The sequence below is a fragment of the Rana temporaria genome, chromosome 8 (genome assembly GCF_905171775.1).
Source record: "Rana temporaria chromosome 8, aRanTem1.1, whole genome shotgun sequence".
Lineage (NCBI taxonomy): Eukaryota > Metazoa > Chordata > Amphibia > Anura > Ranidae > Rana > Rana temporaria.
Window position 1 is genome coordinate 8,911,904 of NC_053496.1, and position 25,124 is coordinate 8,937,027.

Here is a 25,124-nt window from a genome sequence, read left to right on the forward strand (position 1 = left end):
TGACTCAGGGAGGCTGGATGATTCAGCAAGCAGCTCCTCTGGTGCCTCCCTCCTGTTTCTGGAACCTTGGAGAAGCTTCCAGATGTAGTGGGTGGATCCCAGCAGGAGCAGTCGGGTGGAAGATGGAGATAGAGTGCTGAGGAGTCTGTCGGTGGCCCTTGAGAGTGCCCCCTGGTCGGGGGGGGGGTGACCTCAGGCCTGGGTCTAGTGTGCTGGAAGGATCACCCACAACACACAGAGGAACTCCTTACTGGAGGCACGGGAGCAAGGAGAGGACAGAGGAAGCAGGTCAGCACGTCTGGGAGATCTCCTGAGAAGTCAGCTGGGTGCAACCCTCTTTTTCTGGAACCTTGGAGAAGCTTGCAGATGTAGTGGGTGGAGTCCAGGAGGAGTTGTTTGGCATATTTATGAGGTCCCCAGCGAAAAGTGTCTGGAAGGGGTTAGGCACCTCATAAATAGGCATGAGTCATGCCAGCAGGAGCAGTCGGGTGGAAGATGGAGATAGAGAGCTGAGAAGGCTGTCGGTGGCCAAGGAGGGTGCCCCCTGGTCTGGGGGTGGTGTGACCTCAGGCCTGGGGGTCGGGTGCTGGAAGGATCACCCACAACACATGGAGAAAACCCTTCCTGGGGGCACAGAAGCAAGAAAAGGACATCGGGAGTAGGTCAGCACGTCTGGGAGATCTCCTGAGAAGTCATCTGGGTGCCTCTCTCTGTTTCTGGAACCTTGGAGAAGCTTCCCGATGTAGTGGGTGGAGTCCAGGAGGAGTTGTTTGGCATATTTATGAGGTCCTCAACCAATCCCCAGCAAAAAGGGTCTGGAAGGGGTTAGGCACCTTGGAGAAGCTTCCAGATGTATTGGACAGAGTCCAGGAGGAGTTGTTTGGCATATTTATGAGGTCCTCAACCAATTAACATTTGAATAGGAACGCCCAGTCTCGCAGATTACATACCCATTACAAAAAGCTCATAAAATAGTTTTTTTTTTTAACAGTTTTCGAGCTCTGTTGTAGAAAATCATTTACGCTTAAAAAGTTAAATCTACTTAGTGTGATATATTGGAGTGGCAATGCAGTAAAAAGCGCTCAGCCACATAATCCCCTCGTAGCCATTTGAAACATTTATCTCCTAGAAGTGTAAATTCAAAAAGTACTCGAAAAATTTAAGTTGAAAGGCAAATGACAAAAGATAACTTGTACTCATTGAAGTGGGGGCCAGAAGATTTCTCAGGGAATGGGAGCTTAGACATGCAAGCGCCTACAAAACAACATCTCTTTATGTTATGCAACAGAGAAGTCGCCTGAACATGGTCAGAGATATTCCATGATCATCGTCCAGCTCATCGGTACCTTCAGACTTATTATTATGCTCCCTGGGGTAGATTCACAACGGAGATACGACGGCGTATCTCCAGATACCCTGTCGTATCTCTGAGTCCGGCCGGTCGTATCTATGCCCCTGATTCTTAGAATCAGGTTACGCTTAGATTTCCCGTAGATCCAACTGGCGTAACTGTGTTACACCGTCGGATCGTAACTGCAAATTTACGCTGGCCGCTATGTCAAGTATGCAAATTAGCTAAATACGCAAATTCCCGAACATACGCCCCGCCGACGCAGTACATTTACGCCGTTTACTTTAGGCTTTTCCTGGCGTAAAGTTACCCCTGCTATATGAGGCGTATATGCGACGCACCAATGTTAAGTATGGGCGTCGTTCCCGCCACGAAATTTGAAAATTTTACGTCGTTTGCGTAAGTAGTTCGCGAATAGGGCTGAACGTAATTTACGTCCACGTCGAAACCAATGACGTCCTTGCAGCATACTTTGGAGCAATGCACACTGGGAAATTCCACGGACGGCGCATGCGCCGTTCTGGAAAAAAGGCAATCACGTCGGGTCACAGTAGTTTTGCATAAAACACGCCCCCCTGATCCAAATTTTAATTAGGCGGGCTTACGCCGGCCGATTTACTCTACGCCGCCGCAACTTGCGGAGCAAGTGCTTTGAGAATACAGCACTTGCCCGTGTAAGTTACGGAGACGTAACGTAAATCAGATACTGTACGTTACGCCCGCACAATTTTACGCGGATGTACAAGAATCTGGCCCATAAGGTTTAGAGCCGGTTCACACACAGGCGTCACGACTTTGGGGGCAACCCGGCAAGGTAATCTCAAGGCGACTTGAGAGGCAACTTGCAAAATTAATTCTGTATTGAAGTCAATGCAAGTCGTCACGAGTCGCCCCCAAAGTCGGAGGGAGTTGCGTCGCTCCTATTAGAACGGTTCTATTGACTACTGCAGACACGTGACTTGTCAGGCAGCTGAGTCGCCTGACAGGTCGCCCCTGTGTGAACCGGCTCTTAACAATTTGAAAACACACAATCCTATTGTAAACCTGAACAGAAAATGATGTCCCAGTAGAAATAACAGCTGCCAAATATCCAAGACATAAGAACTCTACAAACACCTGAATATGTCAAGTCCTGTGTCAACAGACTTTTGTTTGCTTGACGCAAGGTTTACATTCCAATACAAGTCTATGGGAATGCAATATCCGCTTGAAGCATGTCAACTGCAGGTCAAATGAAGATCAGAAGGAGGTCAAATGAAGGACAGAAAGGGGTCAACTGCAGGACAGAAGAAGACCAACTATAGGACAGAAGGAGGTCAAATGTAGTTAAGGAGATGGTCAGCTGCAGGACAGGAGGAGGTCAACTGCATGTCAAATGTAGATCAAAAGGAGGTCAACTGCAGGACAGAAGAAGGTCAACTGCAGGACAGAAGGAGGTCAAATGTAGTTAAGAAGATGGTCAACTGTAGGACAGGAGGAGGTCAACTGCAGGTCAAATGTAGATCAAAAGGAGGTCAACTGAATAATAAAAGGAAGACAACTGCAGGACAGAAGGAGGTCAACTGCAGGTCAAATTTAGATCAGAAGGAGGTCAACTGCACTACAGAAGGAGGTCAACTGCAGGACCGGAGGAAGTCAACTGCATGACAGGAGAAAGTTAACTGCAGGATAGAAGGATGTAAACTGCAGGACAGAAGAAGGTAAACTGCAGGTCAACTGAGGGACAGAAGGAAATCAACTGCTGGACAGAAGGAGGTAAACTGCAGGTCAACTGCAGGACAGAAGGAGATCATCTGCAGGACAGAAGGAAGTCAACTGCAGGACAGAAGGAGATCATCTGCAGGACAGAAGGAAGTCAACTGCAGGACAGAAGGAGGCCAACTGCAGGACAGAAAGAGGTCAACTGCAGGACAGAAAGAGGTCAACTGCAGGACAGAAAGAGATCAACTGCAGGACAGAAGGAAGTCTACTGCAGGACAGAAGGAAGTCAACTGCAGGATAGAAGGAAGTCAACTGCAGGTCAAATGTAGATCAGACGGAGAACAACTGCAGGACAGAATGAGGTCAACCAAAGGATAGAAGGAAGTCAACTGCAGGCCAAAAGGAGGTCAACTGCAGGACAGAAGGAGGCCAACTGCAGATCAAATGTAGAGCTGAAGGAGGCCAACTGAAGGGCAGAAGGAAGTCAACTGCAAGACAGAGTGGATAGAGTGTTGCTGTGTGCCTCTGCACTATTTTGGGAAAGAACCTGTAAATCTCGGTGGCTCCTGCGGGGGTAGTGCTACACACGGAAGCAGAACTGGCCCTCCTATCCACTACTAATGTATAATAAAGAAGTGTACCATCTTGTGCCAATTCTTTGCTCCCCTTGCCCCTAATGCTCATGGTTGGCATGCATTGTGCACTGGATTGTGCACTTGGTTTCCAGCAGCGAGAATGTAGTTGCTTATGCATGGTGTGTTTTTTGTGTCTGCTGTGGGCAGAAGGGGTGGAGAGTGGGCAACCCCCTCGTATAATGAGACACAGGCACCAATGAATCAATGGATCGGGAGCATTCGGTGCAGCAGCCTGGATAATGCTCATGTCCAGGAATTAAAGGTGAACCCCAGACATACAGATAGGCACACAGGTAGGAGCACACGGGTGAGTTGTTTTATCTGCCAGAGGATTTGTCATTCTGTCCATCCACCCAGGGCCGTGACAAGGGGTGGGCAGGAGGGATGACTGCCCCCTTGCCACATGTGTTTTTTGTATGAGTTGTGGGCAGATGGGGTGGACAGTGGGCAAGTTGGAACACAGAAGCTGTGACAGTAGTAGCTTGCAGAGCAGACATAAAAACCACCACCTGCTGGTTGCCAGCCATTGATTTGGGGCATGTGGTAAGGGGGGCAGCTTCCCCTCCTGTCACCCCCTTGTCCCAGCCCCGGGTGTATAACTCAGAAAATTGTCTAAACAGAAAGACAAATCCTTTGGCAGATAAAACAACTCACCTCATGTGCTCCTACCTGTGTACCTATCTGTAGGTCTAGGGTTCACCTTTAAATTCCCGTACATGCATATTATCCAGGCTGCTGCACCGACTGCTCCTGATCCGTTGATTCATGGTGCCCGTGTCTCATTATACGAGGGGGTTCTGGCCTGAGATAATGCATTTTCTATCCTCCAAATACATTATTCGGCTTTGGGATCTCCTGAGGCCATTAAAACGGACAGAGCCGCATTCCTTCTGACGATGTATTACGCTTATAAATCCATTGCATTTTGGTGGAAATCCCAGCGCTCCCCGCGCCTCACTCACGGATATTTCGAGATAAGACTTTTCACCTAAGAATCAATCGTGTTCCGGCTCTTAATATTCCAACTAGATCCCAGAAAATGTGTCCTCTGTGTGCCGGTGTATTCATCATGCGTGCTGTATATACCCGACATCCTTCTTTGTAATATATATGGAGATTAACCCTTCCTCTGCCAGGGATTTTTTTTTTTTTTTTGCTCTTTTTGTTTTATTATGTTTTTTGCACAAACTTTAAAATACATGTTTTAGACCTGAACATTTCTTAACCGACTTCCTGTCCAGTTCAATTTTCAGCTGTCAGCGCTGTTACATTTTGAATGACAATTGCGCGGTTATGCAACACTGTACCCATATGAAATATTTAATGTTTTTTCACACAAATAGAGCTTTCTTTTGGTGATATTTATTCACCTCTGGGGTTTTATTTTTTATTTTTTGCTAAACAAACGAAAAAAGACTGAGGCTCGGTTCACACTTTTGCGATGCGGGAACCCTGCGAATCCACTGCAGGTTCCCACATGGCTCCCGAATCACACTGCCACTGTCGCGCCCGCGACCCGGTCCGAAGCTCCGTCACCGTGACCGGGGGACCCGCGGACCTGATCGCCGCTGGAGTCCCGCGATCGGTCCCCGGAGCTAAAGAACGGGGAGAGCTGTGTGTAAACACAGCTTTCCCGTTCTTCACTGTGGCACCGTGATCGATCGTGTGTTCCCTTTTATAGGGAAACACAATCGATGACGTCACACCTACAGCCACACCCCCTACAGTTAGAAACAGACATGAGGTCACACATAACCCCTTCAGCGCCCCCTTGTGGTTAACTCCCAAGCTTCAATTGTCATTTTCAGAGTAAACAATACATTTTTTGCTGTGAAAATGCCAATGGTCCCAAAAATGTGTCAAAATTGTCCGAAGTGTCCGCCATAATGTCGCGGTCACGAAAAAAAACGCTGATCACCGCCATTAGTAGTAAAAAAAATAATAAAAATGCAATAAAACTATCCTCTATTTTGTAAATGCTATAAATTTTGCGCAAACCAACCGATAAACGCTTATTGCGATTTTTTTTTTAACCAAAAATAGGTAGAAGAATACGTATCGGCCTAAACTGAGGAAATTTTTTTTATATATAGGTTTTTGGGGATATTTATTATAGCAAAAAGTAAAAAATATTGAATTTTTTTCAAAATTGTCCCTCTAGTTTTGTTTATAGCGCAAAAAATAAAAACCGCAGAGGTGATCAAATACCACCAAAAGAAAGCTCTATTTGTGGGGAAAAAAATGACGCCAATTTTGTTTGGGAGCCACGTCGCACGACCGCGCAATTGTCTGTTAAAGCGACGCAGTGCCGAATCGCAAAACCTGGCCTGGGCATTTAGCTGCCTAAAGGTCCGGGTCTTAAGTGGCTAGATTGGTGTCGTTCGTCATTTGTTCTTTATTGATAAGTCGGGGAGGTATATGTGGGAACAATGTATATCGTTTGTAGACATCTGTGGTACCCTAGTCATGGAAGTGATGGGCTCTAACCATTCCCCACACCAAGGTTCTGGCTGGAGAGACACGATGAGAATTAGCCGCACATTTGCTTCTAATTAGGGAATCACTTCTTCCTTTCCCAACGACGAACCTCCAGAGCTGTCACATCCACATTTGATGCGCTTGTCAGGTCATTACGGAAACACAGGAGAGTGTCAGAGGCGTGAGATGGAGGAAGCCGCCAGCAGATAACACCTGTGCCTCCTCCGGTCCCGCCATTGTTCCACAGCAGCAGATGTGAATCTGATTTCCCGATAATTTGTTCCATAACAAACTGCAGGAGACGGCGGAGGGAAGGAGATGAGGTGACAGACAGCGAGAATCACACCGACAAGAAAATCCATTTGTCAAACCAACGTCCCAAAAATACCTAGTTATTAAGTTGAGCTCCTTTGTTCCGATGTTCTGCGGGTTCAACGTGCTGTCTGTGATGATGAAGAGAATCGGTGAAAACGAAGACGCATTTCCTAATCCGCGCGGCAGGTAAGTCAGTCACTCCCTCCGTCATTACTGCTAAAGTAGGAGGATGAGGGGTACAGGCTCCTAATTGAGTCAGAGCTTGACTTCTCATTGATCTACTTGTACGATGTTCTTCAAGTTCCAAGATAATAGGCAGAAAAAGTAAGACACTTCCAGCGCCAAAGGTAAAGTATCATTCTTGAAGGCTGATTACAGCTTGACGTGGGTTGAGCACAGTGTACTCCATACTTACTGCAACCAAATGTAGAGTCGTGCTTCTACTGGGGAGATATGGTCTACAATTTGGTTGTACAAGACCACAAACATTGCAGCAGATGAGTACTACCTATTAGGACAGGGGTACCCAACCTTTTGAAGAGCGAGGGCCACTTAAGCAACTTGGTAACCAGTCGTGGGCCACAATGAGGGGAGCGGGCGGATGACAGGTCACGGCTACTCTATGGGCCCTCCGATCTGCCCAGATGGAAGGGGACGAAGTCCCTTCTGTTTTTTGGATTGGAGGTAGGCGAGCGTAAATGGATATCTGTCGCTCTGTAGAGGTGAATTGAGGGTCCCATTTGGTCGGGCTGATCATGTGAAATGGGCCTAAGACTGCTTTCAACTAATGTGCTGTGGTTTTCCCACACTGCGGGTGCAACATAGTGCACCTGTGTCTATCCTGTGGGTTAGCTGAACTTTGCCATAGACTCCTGTGGCTAAGCCAGCGCTGTAGAGGATACATCAGCTTAAGGGGCTCTGGTCCGCACACGCTCTCTTCCTCTACCACCAGCTTCATTCACAACACTGATGCTGTGGGATTGCAGATCGGCAACCTGTGATCTGGGCTTGCCAACCATTATTCCAGAGCAGGAGGTCGCGGGCCACATCAGAGGGCTCCGCGGGCCACATGTAGCGCCCGGGCCACTGGTTGGCCACCCCTGTATTAGGATGTTCATCAGATACGGTAGTTTGGAGCTTGGCCCTGTCCCCTTCACCATCCCAAGCCTTTGTATTGGGAAGGAATTCTGACCTCCACATTAAACCAGGGTTTGACAAATTTGCTTGGAATCTAGGAGCCAACTAAAAAAGTTAGGAGCCAAAAAACGCACCCCGTCCCGCCAAGCTCGCGGGACGGGGTGCATTTTTTGGCTCCTAACTTTTTTAGTTGGCTCCAAAAATTTGGGCTAACTTTACTGTTTTCTTATTTTTTAATAAAAAAAAAAGTGTATTTTTTCCCCCCAAAAAAAGTGCGCTTGTAAAACCTCTGCGCAAATACGGTGTGAAAGTTTTGCAACGACCGCCATTTTATTCTCTAGGGCATGGGTGACCCATGCTCTAGGGTGTTAGAATAAAATATATATAATTAGGGATGCACCGATATATCGGTGGCCGATACATATCGGCCGAAAACAGCTGTTTTGGCGACATGCCCGTAAAAAAAATGGTCGCTGGGCTGTCATGGCTCCGTCCTCTGCACGAGCCAACGAGTGTCACTGCCTCCTGAGTCCCCCTGACTCGATCGGCTATTCAAAAATGGTGCCGGGCGGCGCCATTACGTATCTGCTTATGCGCCGCCCGGCCGAGCGGATACAAGCTTTCTCGAGCCCAGCCGGCCTTGGGCTCGGGAAAGCTTGTATCCGCTTGGCCGGGCGGCTCATAAGCAGATACGTAATGGCGCCACCCGGCGCCATTTTTGAATAGCCGATCGAGTCAGGAGGACTCAGGGGGGACACTTTGGCAGTGACACTCGTTGGCTCGTGCAGTGCACTCACCATAGGCAGAGGACGGAGCAGTGACAGTCCGGTCCAGCAGAGCACAGCACAGAGCACAGCACAGAGCCCAGCAGCACAGAGCCCAGCCATGTCCAGCACAGCCCAGCCATGTCCAGCACAGCACAGCCATGTCCAGCACAGCCCAGCCATGTGCAGCACAGCACAGCCATGTCCAGCACAGCCCAGCTTTAAGGTAATAAAGAAGCTGGTGGTGGCAGTAGGTGATGGTGGCAGGAGGTGGTGGGGGCATGAGGTGATGGTGGAAGAAGGTAATGGTGGCACCGTGGCAGGATGTGGGTGAGGTAATGCTGACAGGAGGTGGTGGGGCAGGAGGTGATGGTGGCAAGAGCCGATTGTGGCAGGAGATGGGGGTGGTGGGTGCAGGAGGTGGTGGCGAGAGCAGGAGGTGATGGCGGCAAGAGCTGGCAGGAGGTGATGGTGGCAGGGGGTGGTGGGGAAAGGAGGTGATGGTGGCAGGAGGTGGGGGTGGTGTTTTAACATACAATTATAAAACAAAAAAAAAGAAAAGTCATTTTCGGTTTCGGCCTGACATTTTTTTTTATTTCGGTTTTGTTTCGGTTCTGAAATTTCCATTTCGGTTCACCTCTATATATAATATAAAATATATATAATGTTTGGGGGTTCTAATTAGAGGGAAGGAGATGGCAGTGGAAAACACATTAGAACTGCTGTTTTGCTACTTGTAATGTAACCTGTAATGCCAACGGCCACCACAAGATGGCGTCAGATCACAGAAGGAAGCTGAGGCCTGCAGAAGGCCGCAAAGTCGCGGCCTCAATTACCCGTGGGCGCAGGCCCGCCGCGATCGCTCCCCGCCAGGTCACAATTTCTTGTGGCAATTGCGATCGGGCGCCCGGATTTAGTGGAGGCCTGCATTAAACAGCACACAGGTTAATGGTGTTGCACTGTGCTGCTGGGCATGCACCAGCAGCTGTCTCTTCCCCTCTAGGAGCAGAAAGGGCCCTCCAGTGGAGCTTAGTCTTCTCCCCTAATAATTCTGCCTTTCACACTAAACAGCTGACAGGTTTATGGTGTCATAGGCTGCTGTGCAAGCACATGTAGTTCCCCATTACTCTCTCGAACAGGGGTAGGCAACCTTTCAGAGGTTGAGGTCTACCTGGACAACATGGGGGAAATCAAAGATCCTCGGGGGTGGGGCGGGGGGGTTAATTGTGCATCGTTAATAGGGATGAGCCTGATGTTCGAGTTGAACGTAAGTTCAACTCAAACATCAGGTGTTCGCCTGAAGGGCCTGGTATGAATTTATGGGGGGACCCCCACACATTTTTTTTTAGTTCGGGACTGGGGGGAGGAAACCCACTGCCGTTTTTTTTTAATGACTTATCTGTATTGCCAAGACCCGACAATTCATTATAGCCGCGAGTGGTTTTAAATTACTATTTTTCCTTTAGAAATTTCATTTTGTGAAGGAAATATTATCCTGTTCTAAACGCAGGGAAAATGCTCCGCTTTACAGGCTTCACTTTACAGACATACTATAGACACCCCCCCAGGTATGAAATTTAAAGGAATATTTCACCACCCGCAACCACGCACCTGTTGGTGAGGGGCGCCCCATTCATTGTGGGTGCACGGCCCCTTTTAGGATGCCGGGGCTCATGGATTCCTATGGCGGGGGTGGGCGGTTGTGTGTTTTTTGATGCACCTGATTAGAGTCAGAGGCTCGAATAGGCTTCAAAATAGGGTGGGCTCAGATCATTACTCCAAGAGCCCACCTAGGTGTGTTGCAACAGCGAATGAATATTTGCTGTTGCAACACTACTGATCCTCCTCCTGGCCAATCAGGAAGCGGGTCTGATACCCGTCATCCGATTGGCTGAAAGGGCAGGCGATAACATTAGACACCTAGGAGAAGGGGAGGAGATGCGTGGTAGAAGCGAGTAGAAGACACAGGAGCCGCTGCCCGATGTCTGTCACAGCCAGATGTCTGCCGATGCCCCAATCCCTGCCACTGCCCGATCCCCACCGATGCCCGACGTGCCCTCAGAAATGCCTGATCCCTGCCGCTGCCCGATATCCCCGACGTCAAGATGGGGTAAGTCTCGGTGGAGCGCCAGACAGCGAGGGGGGGCTGGGGGCGGTTTGAGGTGCCGGGGGGTGGCCACTGCTGCTGGTTAACTTACAAGGTAAACGAAAGCAGCTGCCGTGCCCCTGTTCGCCATCCAGCAGGGTTTGGGGTGGAGGAACTTGACTGGCTTGTACAGAGACCTGACCTCAACCTGATTGAACACCTTGAGCGGAGACTGCAAGCCAGGCCTTCTTGTCCAGGATCAGTGCTTGACCTCACATGCGCTTCTGAAAGAATAGTCAAACATTCCCATAGACACCCTCCTAAACCTTGTGGACGGCCTTCCCAGAAGAGTTGAAGCTGTTATAGCTGTAAAGGGCGGGGCCAACTCAATATTGAACCCTACAGACTAAGACTGAAACGCCATTAAAGTTCATGGCCCAGATTCACAAAGCACTTACGCCCGCGTATAACAAGTTACGCCGACGTAAGTGCAAATGTGCGCCGTCGTATCTGTGCGCCAGACCCACAAACAGATATGCGCTTAAAACCAGGCTACACCCCGCCGACGTATCTTGCTTACGCCGGCGTAGAGTGGACGCGCATTTAGGCTGGGAGCATGGTGCCGCTCCCATTGATTAGTCATTCAAATATGCAAATGAGGGAAATACGGCGATTCACGAACCTGCGTGCGCCCGACGTAGGCTACGCGAGGTGCGCGTAAGTTGTACGTCCAGCGTAAAAGTAATTCCCCATAAAGGAGGCGCAACCCAGCAGCAGACATGCAAAGGTCTGCACAAGGGAACACAAGCCGGCGTATTTTACATTGGACGTGTGTTCACGCCGTACGGAGTGCTCCGTACGAAGTGATCCGGCGTAGTTTAGGCAGTTGTTCCGACGTGGTTGTGAGCATGCTCAGCGGGATGCGTCCACGTCACGGCGCATGCGCAGTTCGTAATATGTATCTGTCTGGCGTTCGGCCCATTATTTGCATGGGGTCACGCCTCATTTGCATGGGTCACGCCCACTTCCACCTACGCCTGCCTACGCCTTCGAATCCTACGCCACGCTGGCGCAGCGTTGGGAGCACCGGCTTGCAGAATTCAATGCTTGCCTCTCTGTGCTACGCCGGCGTGGCAAACGACGTTTGCGCTACGGCGGCGTAATGTGCGCCCACACTCTGTGAATCCGGGCCTAATACTGGGATGCCATTAAAGTTCATGTGCGTGTAAAGGAAGGTGTCCCAATACTTTTGGCAATTTCGGAGAGCTTTTAAAATATTCACCTCTAAATGGAGTTGCACATTTACACCCCCCCGCCCGTGCCTCCCCGCGGTCTGTACAAACGCAACGTACATAGGAGCTGACAGTAACACGGAAAGTAAAGAGTATTTTTGCCATGGTGACTTTTTTTTCCGCCTACGCCAGAGGTTCCATCAGGGATCCATTTAAGGATATGGATAGGCTGACAGACCTTCTGCTAAATTAAATAAGACAAGTACGCGGCGGGAAAAAGCTGCAAAATATAAGTCACGGACAATGGAATCCGCCGCGCACGCGGAGAGTGCACCCGGGCAGATGGATCTCGGTGTTTAATCTAAGAGATTGCAATTTTGAAGCACATTATGGTTGTTATTTATTGACACACGGCGGCACAAATTGAGTCGCTTTATTATTTCCGGCGAGCGTCGGACCGGTGTTTAGAGCCCCCTGAAGAATGTCTTTTAAATGCTTTTGTAAATTGGTTGTTTTATAGAGTCATGTATTTTATTAAACCCCCGTAGGACTGGAAGAGTCCTCTAATTATTTCTGGATGCTTTGGCAGATATTTTACGGAAGAGCTTTTTTTTTTGGGGGGTTTTGGGCAAATTGTTACCGCAGAGAACGCCGTAAAGGACATTCCGCCAAAATTCTGTCTCTGGGTCAACTGCCTCCTGATGAAGAGTATTGATAAAAAAAAAAAACGGAGAAAAACATGGAGGAGAAACCTTGAGGTTTTTTCAGCATTTTCCAACCTGCTGGGAAATATGGCGGATATAAACGGAAGAACGCACTTTCTGTTTATAGTTATGCTGTGAAACTTTAGCACACGCTCGGAGAACTATCTATATCTGTGTTTGTTCCTGAAGAACTCTCGGCAATGTTATGATCGAGTAGATATGAGGCTCTGGATTCCGATCTTACATCTGTTGTGGAACGTCTAGTGGTGAGATGAGGTGGAAGGACCTCAGCAGCTCTACCAACGAGCCCCCGATTTGAGAAATCAACATGGAAAACAGAGCGTTCATCTTCAATTCTCTCTGCAAGAATTTTTTTACCATTCTCCCAGTAAAAGTCTGCTGAAACCCCCCTCCCGGCACAATTGTTTGCCCCCCCCCAATCCTCACCCCAAATCTCCCCTCCTAGACCAACACCACCCCCCAATCCACGCCCCAAATCTCCCCTCCTAGACCAACACCACCCCCTAATCCACGCCCCAAATCTCCCCTTGTGGGGATGTGTAATGTAAAGTGGTCCAGAGGTGCAGGGCTGTGTAATGTAAAGTGGTCCAGAGGTGTGGGGGGCTGTGTAATGTAAAGAGGTTCAGAGGTGCAGGGGCTGTGTAATGTAAAGGGGTACAGAGGTGCAGGGGCTGTGTAATGTAAAGGGGTCCAGAGGTGCAGGGATGTGTAATGTAAAGTGGTCCAGAGGTGTGGGGGGCTATGTAATGTAAGGGGTCCAGAGGTGCAGGGGGATGTGTAATGTAAAGGGGTCCAGAGGTGCAGGGCTGTGTAATGTAAAGTGGTCCAGAGGTGTGGGGGGGTGTGTAATGTAAGGGGTCCAGAGGTGCAAGGGGATATGTAATGTAAAGGGGTCCAGAGGTGCAGGGCTGTGTAATGTAAAGTGGTCCAGAGGTGTGGGGGGCTGTGTAATGTAAAGGGGTCCAGAGGTGCAGGAGGCTGTGTAATGTAAAGGTAACTAGAGGTGCAGGGCTGTGTAATGTAAAGTGGTCCAGAGGTGTGGGGGGGTGTGTAATGTAAGGGGTCCAGAGGTGCAAGGGGATGTGTAATGTAAAGGGGTCCAGAGGTTCAGGGCTGTGTAATGTAAAGTGGTCCAGAGGTGTGGGGGGCTGTGTAATGTAAAGGGGTCCAGAGGTGCAGGGCTGTGTAATGTAAAGGGGTCCAGAGGTGCAGGGGCTGTGTAATGTAAAGGGGTCCAGAGGTGCAGGGGCTTTGTAATGTAAAGAGGTCCAGAGGTGCAGGGGCTGTGTAATGTAAAGTGGTCCAGAGGTGTGGGGGGCTGTGTAATGTAAAGGGGTCCAGAGGTGCAGGAGGCTGTGTAATGTAAAGGGGTCCAGAGGTGCAGGGGCTGTGTAATGTAAAGGGGTCCAGAGGTGCAGGAACTGTGTAATGTAAAGGGAACTAGCGGTGCGGGGCTGTGTAATGTAAAGGGAACTAGAGGTGCGGGGCTGTGTAATGTAAAGGGAACTAGAGGTGCAGGGCTGTGTAATGTAAAGGGAACTAGAGGTGCGGGGCTGTGTAATGTAAAGGGAACTAGAGGTGCGGGGCTGTGTAATGTAAAGAGGTCCAGAGGTACGGGGTTGTGTCTTCATTTGTTAGCAGCTGAATGCGGCCCACTTCAAAGCAAAATTGTCAAGCCCTGGCCTAAGCCATATAGGTGTTTTTTTTGCTGCAAAGTTCTTGTATTTATCTTTTGAATATGAGAAAATTCCCGTAATTATAACCTTGATACCCTACAATATGAACAAAGCGAGTCACTAGAATTATTTATCATTTTCGAATGTATAAACGGCGCCCACGAGGGGTTTAAACTTTTTCCTCTCGTATTTTTCTTTCTTCTACATAAATTTACAGGTGAAAAAAAAGCAAGAGCCGCGGCTAATTTGTCAAAGCTTGGTATTAGCCTTGGCACGGTACCTCGGGGGAGCGGAGGAGCACTTACCCAACCCTGCCGCCGTTTACATGACGAGGACACCTAACGCAGCCGATCCCCCCAGACGCCTCCAATTCCGGCTCCCAAAGTGCTCCTCTGAGATACAAAGACGATTGTTTCTGTAAGAAGTTAGAATCACAATGGAGCCTGGGAACAATATAACTGTGACCGCCATCCGTTCTCCGCCTTGTACCGAAAATTGTATACATGAATACGTAATGCGCGGATCCATCAGGCCCATGCCTTGCAGGAAAAGCGCACACACACACACTCACGCGTTTCAGGTCAAACGTACTGTTCCAACAAGCCCGGTAATATGATTCGTTTCACTCCAGAATGGAGCTGAAATGATGCCGTCTGACAGATTTAATAAAGCCAGAATCTGTTTTTCTTAAACGCTCCCTCGACGCCGTTTGACTGAGGGTTTTGCCTGCTAAACAGGCGGATTATCGCTTTTGTCAAGGTTAGGTCGCAAAACGCTTTCCATATTGTTTCGGCTCCCATGGTATATATATCAAGGTCTGCTATTGTTGGAGACTAATCACCGGCCCACCCCCTTTGTCCTATTGTTCCCGGGATTCAAAAAGAATAAAAGGCGGAAGCGGTAAGTTGGAAGGGGCTTTTTTTTTATCTGGGCCGGTGATTTATAGCATTTGGGACGGTGCAAATGAGAACCACAAAAAAAAAAAAAAAAAAGCAGACGGCATACTGGAGTCACGGGAACGCATTCGCATAATTATGAACGATCCAAAGAGCAGCAGCTGTCATAACGTCGTATCATGTCGAGAGGGCACTGTCATATCATCGTGTGCGACCATGGGGAAGAACGTGAGTCACGACGACGCCTACACAACCACTTCACCGAAATCCCACCGACAACTGCTGACAGTCAGGCCTCGTACACACGGGCAAGGATCTCGTCAGGAAAAAAACTTAGGGCTAGATTCAGCAACAAGATACGGCGGCGTATCTCCAGATTTCAAATCTGCGCCGTCGTATCTTTACGCCGATTCTCAAAGGCAGATACGTTTAACCACTTAAGGACCGGACCAATATGCTGCTAAATGACCCAGGGGGCTTTTACAATTCGGCACTGCGTCGCTTTAACAGACAATTGCGCGGTCGTGCGATGTGGCTCCCAAACAAAATTGGCGTCCTTTTTCCCCCACAAATAGAGCTTTCTTTTGGTGGTATTTGATCACCTCTGCGGTTTTTATTTTTTGCGCTATAAACAAAAATAGAGCGACAATTTTGTAAAAAATTCAATATTTTTTACTTTTTGCTATAATAAATATCCCCCAAATATATATATCAAAAAAAATTTCCTCAGTTTAGGCCGATACGTATTCTTCTACATATTTTTGGTAAAAAAAAATCGCAATAAGCGTTTATCGATTGGTTTGCACAAAAGTTATAGCGTTTACAAAATAGGGGATAGTTTTATTTTTTTTATTTTTTTTACTACTAATGGCGGCGATCAGCGATTTTTTTCGTGACTGCGACATTATGGCGGACACTTCGGACAATTTTGACACATTTTTGGGACCATTGTCATTTTCACAGCAAAAATGCATTTAAATTGCATTGTTTATTGTGAAAATGACAGTTGCAGTTTGGGAGTTAACCACAGGGGGCGCTGTAGGAGTTGGGGTTCACCTAGTGTGTGTTTACAACTGTAGGGGGTGTGGCTGTAGGTCTGACATCATCAATCGAGTCTCCCTATAAAAGGGATCACTCGATCGATGCGCCGCCACAGTGAAGCACGGGGAAGCCGTGTTTACATACGGCTCTCCCCGTTCTTCAGCTCCGGGGAGCGATCGCGAGGGGGCGGCTAGAAATGAATAGCCACGCCCTCGTCCCGGATCGCTCCTGAAGCCACGGGAACCGCCGCATGTACGGGGGGGGGTCCCGATCGGACCCCCGACCCACGTCTAGGCTAGGGGCGCTTCCGTTGTTTTCGGCATAGAATATGCAAATGACCTGGATACGCCGATTCACAAACGTACGTACGCCCGGCGCAATTTAGTTACGTTGTTTACGTTAGGCTTTTTCGGCGTAAGGTTACTCCTGGTTACTCCGTGCCAATGTTAAAGGGTCACTAAAGGAAAACATTTTTTTAGCTAAATAGCTTCCTTTATCTTACTGCAGTACTGGTTTCATGTCCTCATTGTTCGTTTTTGTTTTGAAGTAGCTGTAATTCTGCTGTGATCTCCACACTTCCTGGTTGCCTGTTTCAGATTCATTTTAAAAACAAAACACTGCCCTGGATTTGTTGTTTTTGTTCTGTGAGTCTTCCCGACTCACCTCTCACCCGGAAATTCATGTATGTACCATTAAAACCGAACGTGAAACTAGAGGCACATTATATGATAGATTAAATTCAATTTTTAATCATTTTTAAAAGGAATCAGTTAACTTTTATGTCTCTATACCCTGTAAACAGTCATTTCAGCAAAACATTTTTTTCCTTTAGTGACCCTTTAAGTATGGACGTCGTTCCCGCTTCGAATTTAGAATTTTTTACGTCGTTGTTTTTATGAATGAATTCTCTCTGAATTGCCGGGAGCCGACAATTCATTATTCATTAGAGCCGCAAGTGATTTTTAAATGACTTTTTTTCCTTCAGAAATTACACTTTGTGCAGTGACAGTTCTAAGTACGGGAAACATGCGCTATTTCACATGCGTACTTTACACCCCCCTAGGTTTTTTTTTTTAAGATTCCGTCGAATCTTTTTAGAACATTCGACAGACACCATAAGCCTTCAATGACAGATTCGGACGAATGCATTTTTTTTACGAAAAGTTTATAAATTTTCCGGACGAAAATGAAACTCCGAAACACAATATTTCAGTGTGCACATGTCTATTGTTTTAGATCTTTTAATCTAAATCAGGGGGTCTCTAAATGTTCCAAACAATAGGGCCAATTTACTCTCCTTCACACTTCAGAAAGGCAATATTGTGGGCAATGGCAATAGAAAATGCCCCAGCATCAGTGGGATTGAGCAATGCATTAGGCTTGTTAGCCAATGGGAGTAAAGAATAAATAGAATAGAAAGCGCCTGTGGCCAGTAGGAGGAGGAATAATGCCTTAATCATTGGTATCAGTGGGAGGAATAGTGTCCCATTATTGGTGTCAGTGGAAGAAATAATGCCTCATCATTTTTATTATTGGGAGGAATAGTGCCCTATCACTGGTATCAGTAGGGGGAATCATGCCCATTGTTAATGTCAGTGGGAAGAATAGTCCCCATCATTGATGTCAGTGGGAAGAATAGTGCCTCCACCCAAAAATGGAACTTCTGCTTATCCAGTTCCTCTCCCCCCCCCCCCGTGTCACATTTGGCACCTTTCAGGGGGAGGGGGAGCAGATACCTGTATAATCCAGGTATTTGCTCCCACTTCCGGCGAAAGATCACCAGAGTATCTGCTGTGATCTATGCCATGTAGATCGTGGCAGATACTCTCTGAGCACCATCCCTTGGTTTCACCCCCTACCCACCTCTGAGCACCAACCCTTGGTTTCAACCCCTACCCACCTCTGAGCACCATCCCTTGGTTAAACCCCCTACGCACCTCTGAGCACTGTCCCTTGGTTCCACCTCCCACCCACCTCTGAGCACCGTCCCTTGGTTCCACCACCTACCCACGTCTGAGCACCGTCACTTGGTTCCACCCACTACCCACCTCTGAGCACCGTCCCTTGGTTCCACCGCCTACCCACCTCTGAGCACTGTCCCTTGGTTCCACCCTCTACCCACCTCTGAGCACCGTCCCTTGGTTAAACCCCCTACCCACCTCTGAGCACTGTCCCTTGGTTCCACCACCTACCCACCTCTGAGCACCATCCCTTTGTTCCACCCACTACCCACCTCTGAGCACCGTCACTTGGTTCCACCCACTACCCGCCTCTGAGCACCGTCCCTTGGTTCCACCTCCCACCCACCTTTGAGCACCGTCCCTTGGTTCCACCGCCTACCCACCTCTGAGAACCGTCCTCTGGTTCCACCCACTACCCACCTCTGAGCACTGTCCCTTGGTTCCTCCAGCACCTCTCAGCCATTACATACACATACCTCCCAACCGTCCCTGATTTCGCGCGAATGTCCTGCGATTCGCGGTAAATCCCGCGGTCCCGCAAGCAGTGCTATTGTCCCGTGATTTCGCGGCACCCCCCCTGCTCAACAACTTTGATCCGCGCCCCCCCTGCTCAACTACTGATCCACGTAAACAACTTTGATCCAACTTTGATCTTCGTTTGGTATGCTCATTTGTCCATCATTCTGAAGTTGAAAAGTTGGGAGGTATGCATACATTCAGTGCCAGAGGTGCCGGAACTGCGTTCCCCTGTGTTCCCGCTGAAAAAAATCCCCTGATTAGATCAATGTTTATGTTGGCTAATCCTCTTGGATTAGTCTTACGTCAACTCTACCTTGTTCTCTAACCATTGTGTGATGTTCTGGGTAATATTTAATTTTATTGTTCATGTGGTGACTGCCGTACTTTTGAAGTGTAAAAAAAAAAACTGTATTTCTGTTCAATAAACAGTCATTAGTTTGGTTTTACCTCAACGTCTGGTCTGTGGACGATGCTTGGGGTACAAGGGCTGGTATTAGCTCTCGTTCAGCTGGAAGGGTTTGAAGAGCAGGAGGAGGCACTGTTTGGTGGACGTACCCACGCGGTTCCGTCACACTCATCCATTCCGTTCCCATCCACCAGGTCCTTATCTACACCAAGTGGTCACTACAGCTCCGTAGCTTTATATTATAACGGGTATAAACGCCCTTACTGTGTAGATTCAGGTATAGCATTACAAGAACGTTCCTTTCATGTCGGTAATCATTCTACAAAAGGTCATTTACACTCCAAGCTAAGAACATGATGATTGGAGCTCGCCATAGCTCCGATAGTGCCGGGAGTTCTACAGTTCAAGAAGACTAATATGTCTTAGGGCTGAACCTTGTACTCAAAGCGCCATTTATCCTCCGAGCGGCAGAGAGGGTGGCAGTGTCTCCAAGATGCCAATTTAAAAAAAGGTCACATCAGAACACGGTTCAAGTCACTAAAGTTATAAATGGTGCGTACAATTACCAGCAACCCAAACAAAGCGAGAAGAGATGGCTCTGCAGAAGGCTTTAATCCCGCTACATATCAATATTCTGTCTGCAATAGAAAGAAGACCCAAGCACCATTCCACCAAATAAAATTGTTCTTTTTAAATGTAATTGCTCATTTGCGACAACAGAAGATTCCTTTCCTAGCCGCGTTGCTGTTCTTTCTTTTTTGTATGTACTTTCTGAATGTGCCACTTGATAAAGAACAGCAGAACAAAGAAACACAAAAAGAAGACGGATGGAAGGGGGAGGGGAGGCCGTATATTCTATTTGGCAGTTGCTTTTCCCTCAATTCCCTCTGTTCATCTACTTTTTAGGGGGAAATATTTGACTTAAAATATAGTTACAAAGTAATCATTATACTTTTTTTTTTTTTTTGACCCTCAGGTTGTTACATAAAGTATTGCAACGCAATGCGTCGAGAACACCTGACGCCAGAAGGAGTGGAATGATAAGTGAGGCGCGCTCTTATTTATACTCGGTGCCGGCTAAAAAGCCTCTCAATCTGCTCAGGGGACGCCATTAATATTTTTCATGTTTTCTGAAAACTCTTACCTTTCTGTCAATACAAGCCACCGAGCGCCCGGCGAACCGGTTTACGACCCCTCGCCGGATGTTGACATCGTCACTGAGGATGTCTTCCCAGCGTCCATTTCGGAACTTGAACAGCTTATCCGAGTATGTTGCCATACCTGCAGAAGAATAATAAAAAAAAAAGAAAAGCATTCAGAACAGTTACACGCTCTATACTCTCCATTTAAAAATATTTGCCTCCTTTGGCTACTTTTCATGGATAGTCCTAATTTTACCGCCCTCTTGCCTTAGAGCCCTTTCCTAACTTTGCTCCGAAAAACTGTCACACATCCCATGCTCTAGTAGGGTAGGGTGACCAGACATTGTTCTATACAGTCCCTTACACACGGCTCATGTGTAAGGTAAAGTCTACAGCAGGGGTGGCAAACACAAGGCCCGTGGGCCGAATCCGGCCCGCCGGACCTTGTAATGTGGCCACCTCATTTTGCCAGGTTTCAGCGAGCGAGCAGCGCGGCCAGTCTGAGCAGGCATTACATATTTCCCTTACTCTCTGCCGCTCCGTCTCCGCCCCCCGCCTCCAACGCCGCCCTGTCTCCGCCGCCCGGTCTTTCCCGGTCTTTCCCAGTGACGTACGAGGGTGCATCAGAGGGGGCGGGGTCACGTGACGGGTGGCCGCTTCCCCTATATAAGAAATGTCACAGCTCCAGCGCGTCATTCCGCTGGGCTGTGTCCAGCGGAGAGAGGAGCTGCCTGCTGCGCTCTGGATGGATGGATCTTCTCATCGCTGGACCGGGCCGCTGATCATCCGTCGCTGGAGAGATCATCCGTCGCTGGATAGAAGACAACTTTGGAGTGGGGGGCCGGGCCGAGAGTGGATTCACATCGCTGGATTTTTTATTTTTTTTTATTAATAAAGTATTTTTTTCTACGGTGTCTGTGTGTTTTTTTTTAACTATTTACACTTCCTTCGTGAAATGGTAGAGGTACAGTGTACCCCATTACCAATTCACATAGGGGGGGCCAGGATCTGGGGGTCCCCTTTGTTAAAGGGGTCTTCCAGATTCTGATAAGCCCCCCGCCCACAGACCCCTCACAACCACCGGGCAAGGGTTGTGGGGATGAGGCCCTTGACCCCATCAACATGGGGACATCCTCCCCATGTTGAGGGCATGTGGCCTGGTGCGGTTCAGGAGAGGGGGGGGGGCGCACTCTGTCCCCCCCTCTTTTCTGCGGCCGGCCAGGTTAACGTGCTTGGATAAGGGTCTGGTGTGGATTTTTGGGGAACTCTACGCCATTTTTTTTTCAAATTTGGGGTGGAGTTCCCCTTAAAATCCACACCAGACCTGAAGGGTCTGGTATGGATATTTGGGGGGAACCCCACGTCATTTTTTTTTTAAATTGACGGCGGGGTTCCCCTTAATATCCATATCAGACCTGAAGGGCCTGTTAATGGAATTTGGGGGGCCCCCCAGCTTTTTTATTTTTATTTTTTATGAATGAATCATCTCTGAATTGCCAGAGCCAAAAAAATAATTAGAGCCGCAAAGCCGGTTTTAAATGCCTTTTTTTTTTCAGAAATGACACTTTGTGCAGGGACAGTTCTATGTACGGGAAACATGCACTTTTTCACATGCTGACTTTACACCCCCCCCCCAGGTACGAAATTTAAAGTAATATTACACTTTTATTGTTTCACTTTTAGCATTATTAAATTCACTGCTCCTAAAAAAATGGCCGTTTTTAAAACTTTTTTTGCATTGATACATGTCCCCTGGGACAGGACCCGGGTCCCCAAACACTTTTTAGGACAATAACTTGCATATTAGCCTTTAAAATTAACACTTTAGATTCCTCCCATAGACTTTAACAGGGTGTTCCGCGGCTTTTCGAATTTGCCGCGAACACCCCTAATTGTTCGTTGTTCGCCGAACAGGCGAACAGGCAATGTTCGATTCGAACATGAGTTCGACTCGAACTCGAAGCTTATCCCTAATGCTCACTGCTGTGGATCTATTTTTTCAGGGGGGGTTTATTGTTGCTGGTGGGGGACCTATTGTTTCTAGGGGGGTCTTATGTTGCTGGGGGGGTCAGTTGTTGCTGAAAGAGATCTACTGTTGGGAGGGGGGGTTTATTGTTGATGGCAGCCAGAGAGTCTATTAATGCTGGCTGTACGGAGATCTGTTGATGCTGTCGTGAGTCTATTGTTGCTGGCGGGGAAATTTTGCTGTGGGTGATCCATTGTTGTTAGGGGGATCTATTATTGCTGGCTGCAGGGGATCTATTTTACTGCTTTTCTTGATATCATTACCAAATTCCATATAAACTACTTAGCACCACAAAATGATACTTGGTTCTATATTGTCTAAAAGGGGCGGTACTGGGAGGTGGGTAGGGGGCAGAGAAAAGGGGTGACTCGGAAAGGGGGAGTTCCTGCACCTATTGTCTGAGAAAAAAAGCCCTGACATTAAGCATCTGCTAAAGTACATGAACTCCGGCCCATGGACAGGAGTGAATTCCTGCAGGCCTGGCCAATCGAAATGGGTGAAGATCGAAACCTGGAAGAAGACCTTGCTGAAGGTGTCGGGGCAAAGGGTGCTTGTGGACATTGCATGGAATGCAGGTAAGTGAAGTTCCATATTTGTTTCCTCCATAACAGACGCAAATCCTGGAGCCCCTCACCATGTATAGTCCACATACTCCGTCCACGATCCTGCCAGCCAGAGCCTCACTAGACCTACACATAGATTACTAAAATGTAGAATCCCACAACTCCAACCATACTTGTTCTAAGTTTTTTTTTTTCCTTTTATTAACAAAGGATCAATACATTCATGTTGCTTTATTGATCTGTAAGAAGAAAGGTTTTGTCCTGCGTGCTCTGAAATAGTGGCTTGTCAATGTCCCCCTGAGCATACAAGTTGGATAACACAGAGATTTCTGTTAAAACAAAATAAAACACGTTCTATAGCTGGCAGCTGCTGTACGACATTTGTAACTCAACTATGGCGGCGTGGCTTCTAATCGATCTTCCTTCCCTACTCACTCTATACGGTGTATTATACAAAACGCACTTCCCCTGCCAAGGTCTTCATTGTGAGGTTGTAGAAGTAAAAATGAGAGGACCTGTGAATGACTTACCAATTGTGAATGGCTCATATATATCCCTTTTCACAAACGGCATGGACCCACATAGTGACTCGCAGTATGAAATGCTGACTCTGCATTACTCAATAAGCTATGAAATGGAAATATTGATGCAGTTTTCCACCAAAGAGGCCCAAAGCAACCCGCAGACATGAGAGAATGATAACTGGATGGGACTGACTGGATTAGGCAACAGTCTTGGGTCAATAGTAGCATGTAGAGACTCACTGGTCTACATCCTACTCTGATCACTAATGTTCTTCCCCAAGATAATTGGTACTAGCAAAATTCTGTCTGCACCACTCTTAGGCCCCGTACACACAAGAGGATCGATCCGCTGAAATTGATCCGTGGATCGGTTTCAGCGGATAGATCCGCTGGTGTGTACGATCCAGCGGATATTTATCCGCGGATATTTTTCGGGCCGACCGATTTCCAGCGGATAAAAATTTCCTAACATGCTAAGAAATCTATCCGCTGGAATCGGCTCCAGCGGATCGATCCGGTGGTCTGTACAGACTCACCGGATCGATCCGTCCGAACCCATCCCTCGCATGTGTCGTAATGATTCGACGCATGCGTGGATATCCTTATATGACAGCGTCGCGCACGTCGACGTGTCATCATCGCGGCGACGGCGCGACACGTCACCGCGGATGGAATTCCGCTGGGATTTTGATCTCCTGGTTAGTACAACCAGGAGATCAAAATCCGCCAGAGGATTTATCCGCCGGATACGGTCCGGAGGACCGTTTCCGCGGATAAATCCTCTCGTGTGTACCCGGCATAATGCTCAATCTTCTTTCTGCGCCACTCTCCTGATCCATCTTCTGTCTGCACCATTCTACTGCTCCATCTTCTGTCTGCACCACTCTCCTGCTCCGTCTTCTGATCCTATCCTTTACGGTTAGCCAATGAAGGGTCCTCAGGGACGGGGTGATTCCCAGGGTTTTGTCCCCATTACCAGTCTGGCTGCCGTGTTCTGGACGACTTGTAGGCGCGAAATCTGGTATTTAGGTAGTCCTATGTAGAGGGAGTTTGCGTAGTCCAGTAGGGAATTGATAATTGTTCCAACTACTACTGCTTTCTCCTCTTCTGGGATGAAGGGGATGAGTCTACGCAGCAAGCGGAAAAGGTGGTGAGATCCGCTGACTACTGATCCTATTTGTGCGTCCATCGTGATCTCAAAGATGACTCAGAGACTTTTGACTTTGGTGCTTGGGGTGATGGTCTGTCCAAGGATGGTGGGTGGTGTCCATGAAGTCTTAACTTTTGTCTTTCGATTTGCGTGGAGAAGAAGTAGTTCTGTTTTGGATCCATTGAGTTTGAGGGAGCTCTCAGTCATCCAATCCTCGATCAGTGTGAGGCATATTTCTAGTCCGTGATAATGTTTTTTTTTTCCGGTGATGTGAAAGTAGAGTTGAGTGTCATCAGCGTAGGAGTGATAGCACAGGTCCTGTTTGCTGATGATTTTGAGGAGTGGGCGGAGGTAGATGTTGAAAAGCACGGGTGACAGGGGTGATCCTCGAGGGACTCCTTTATCATTGGAAAACATGGGGAATTACTTTTCATGCCACTTTTTGACGTCCAAGTGTTAATGGAGCCTTATGCCGCGTACACACGATCGGAAATTCCGACAAGAAAAACGTGGATTTTTTTTCCGACGGAATGTTGGCTCAAACTTGTGTTGCATACACACGGTCACACAAATGTTGTTGGAAATTCCGAACGTCAAGAACGCGGTACGACGAGCCGACAAAATGAAGTGTGGCTCTTCTGCTTGATTCCGAGAACTTTTCTTGTCGGAAAAATTGAGAACCAGCTCTCACATTTTTGTTGTCGGAAATTCCGACAGAAAAAGTCAGATGGAGCCTACACACAGTTCGGAATTTCCGACCAAAAGCTCACATCGAAACTTTTCTTGTCGGAATTTC

General features: G+C 47.9%; 1 protein-coding gene across 3 annotated transcripts in view; it reads right to left on the minus strand.

The window, feature by feature from the left end:
* CRTAC1 (cartilage acidic protein 1) overlaps positions 1-25,124 on the minus strand; it is a 738,783-nt gene that overhangs the window by 241,533 nt on the left and 472,126 nt on the right. For all 3 annotated transcript variants that reach the window (XM_040361273.1, XM_040361276.1, XM_040361274.1), the window contains exon 4: positions 20,068-20,204. In XM_040361273.1, the coding sequence (XP_040217207.1) occupies positions 20,068-20,204 (137 nt within the window). The remainder of the gene's footprint in view (positions 1-20,067; positions 20,205-25,124) is intronic.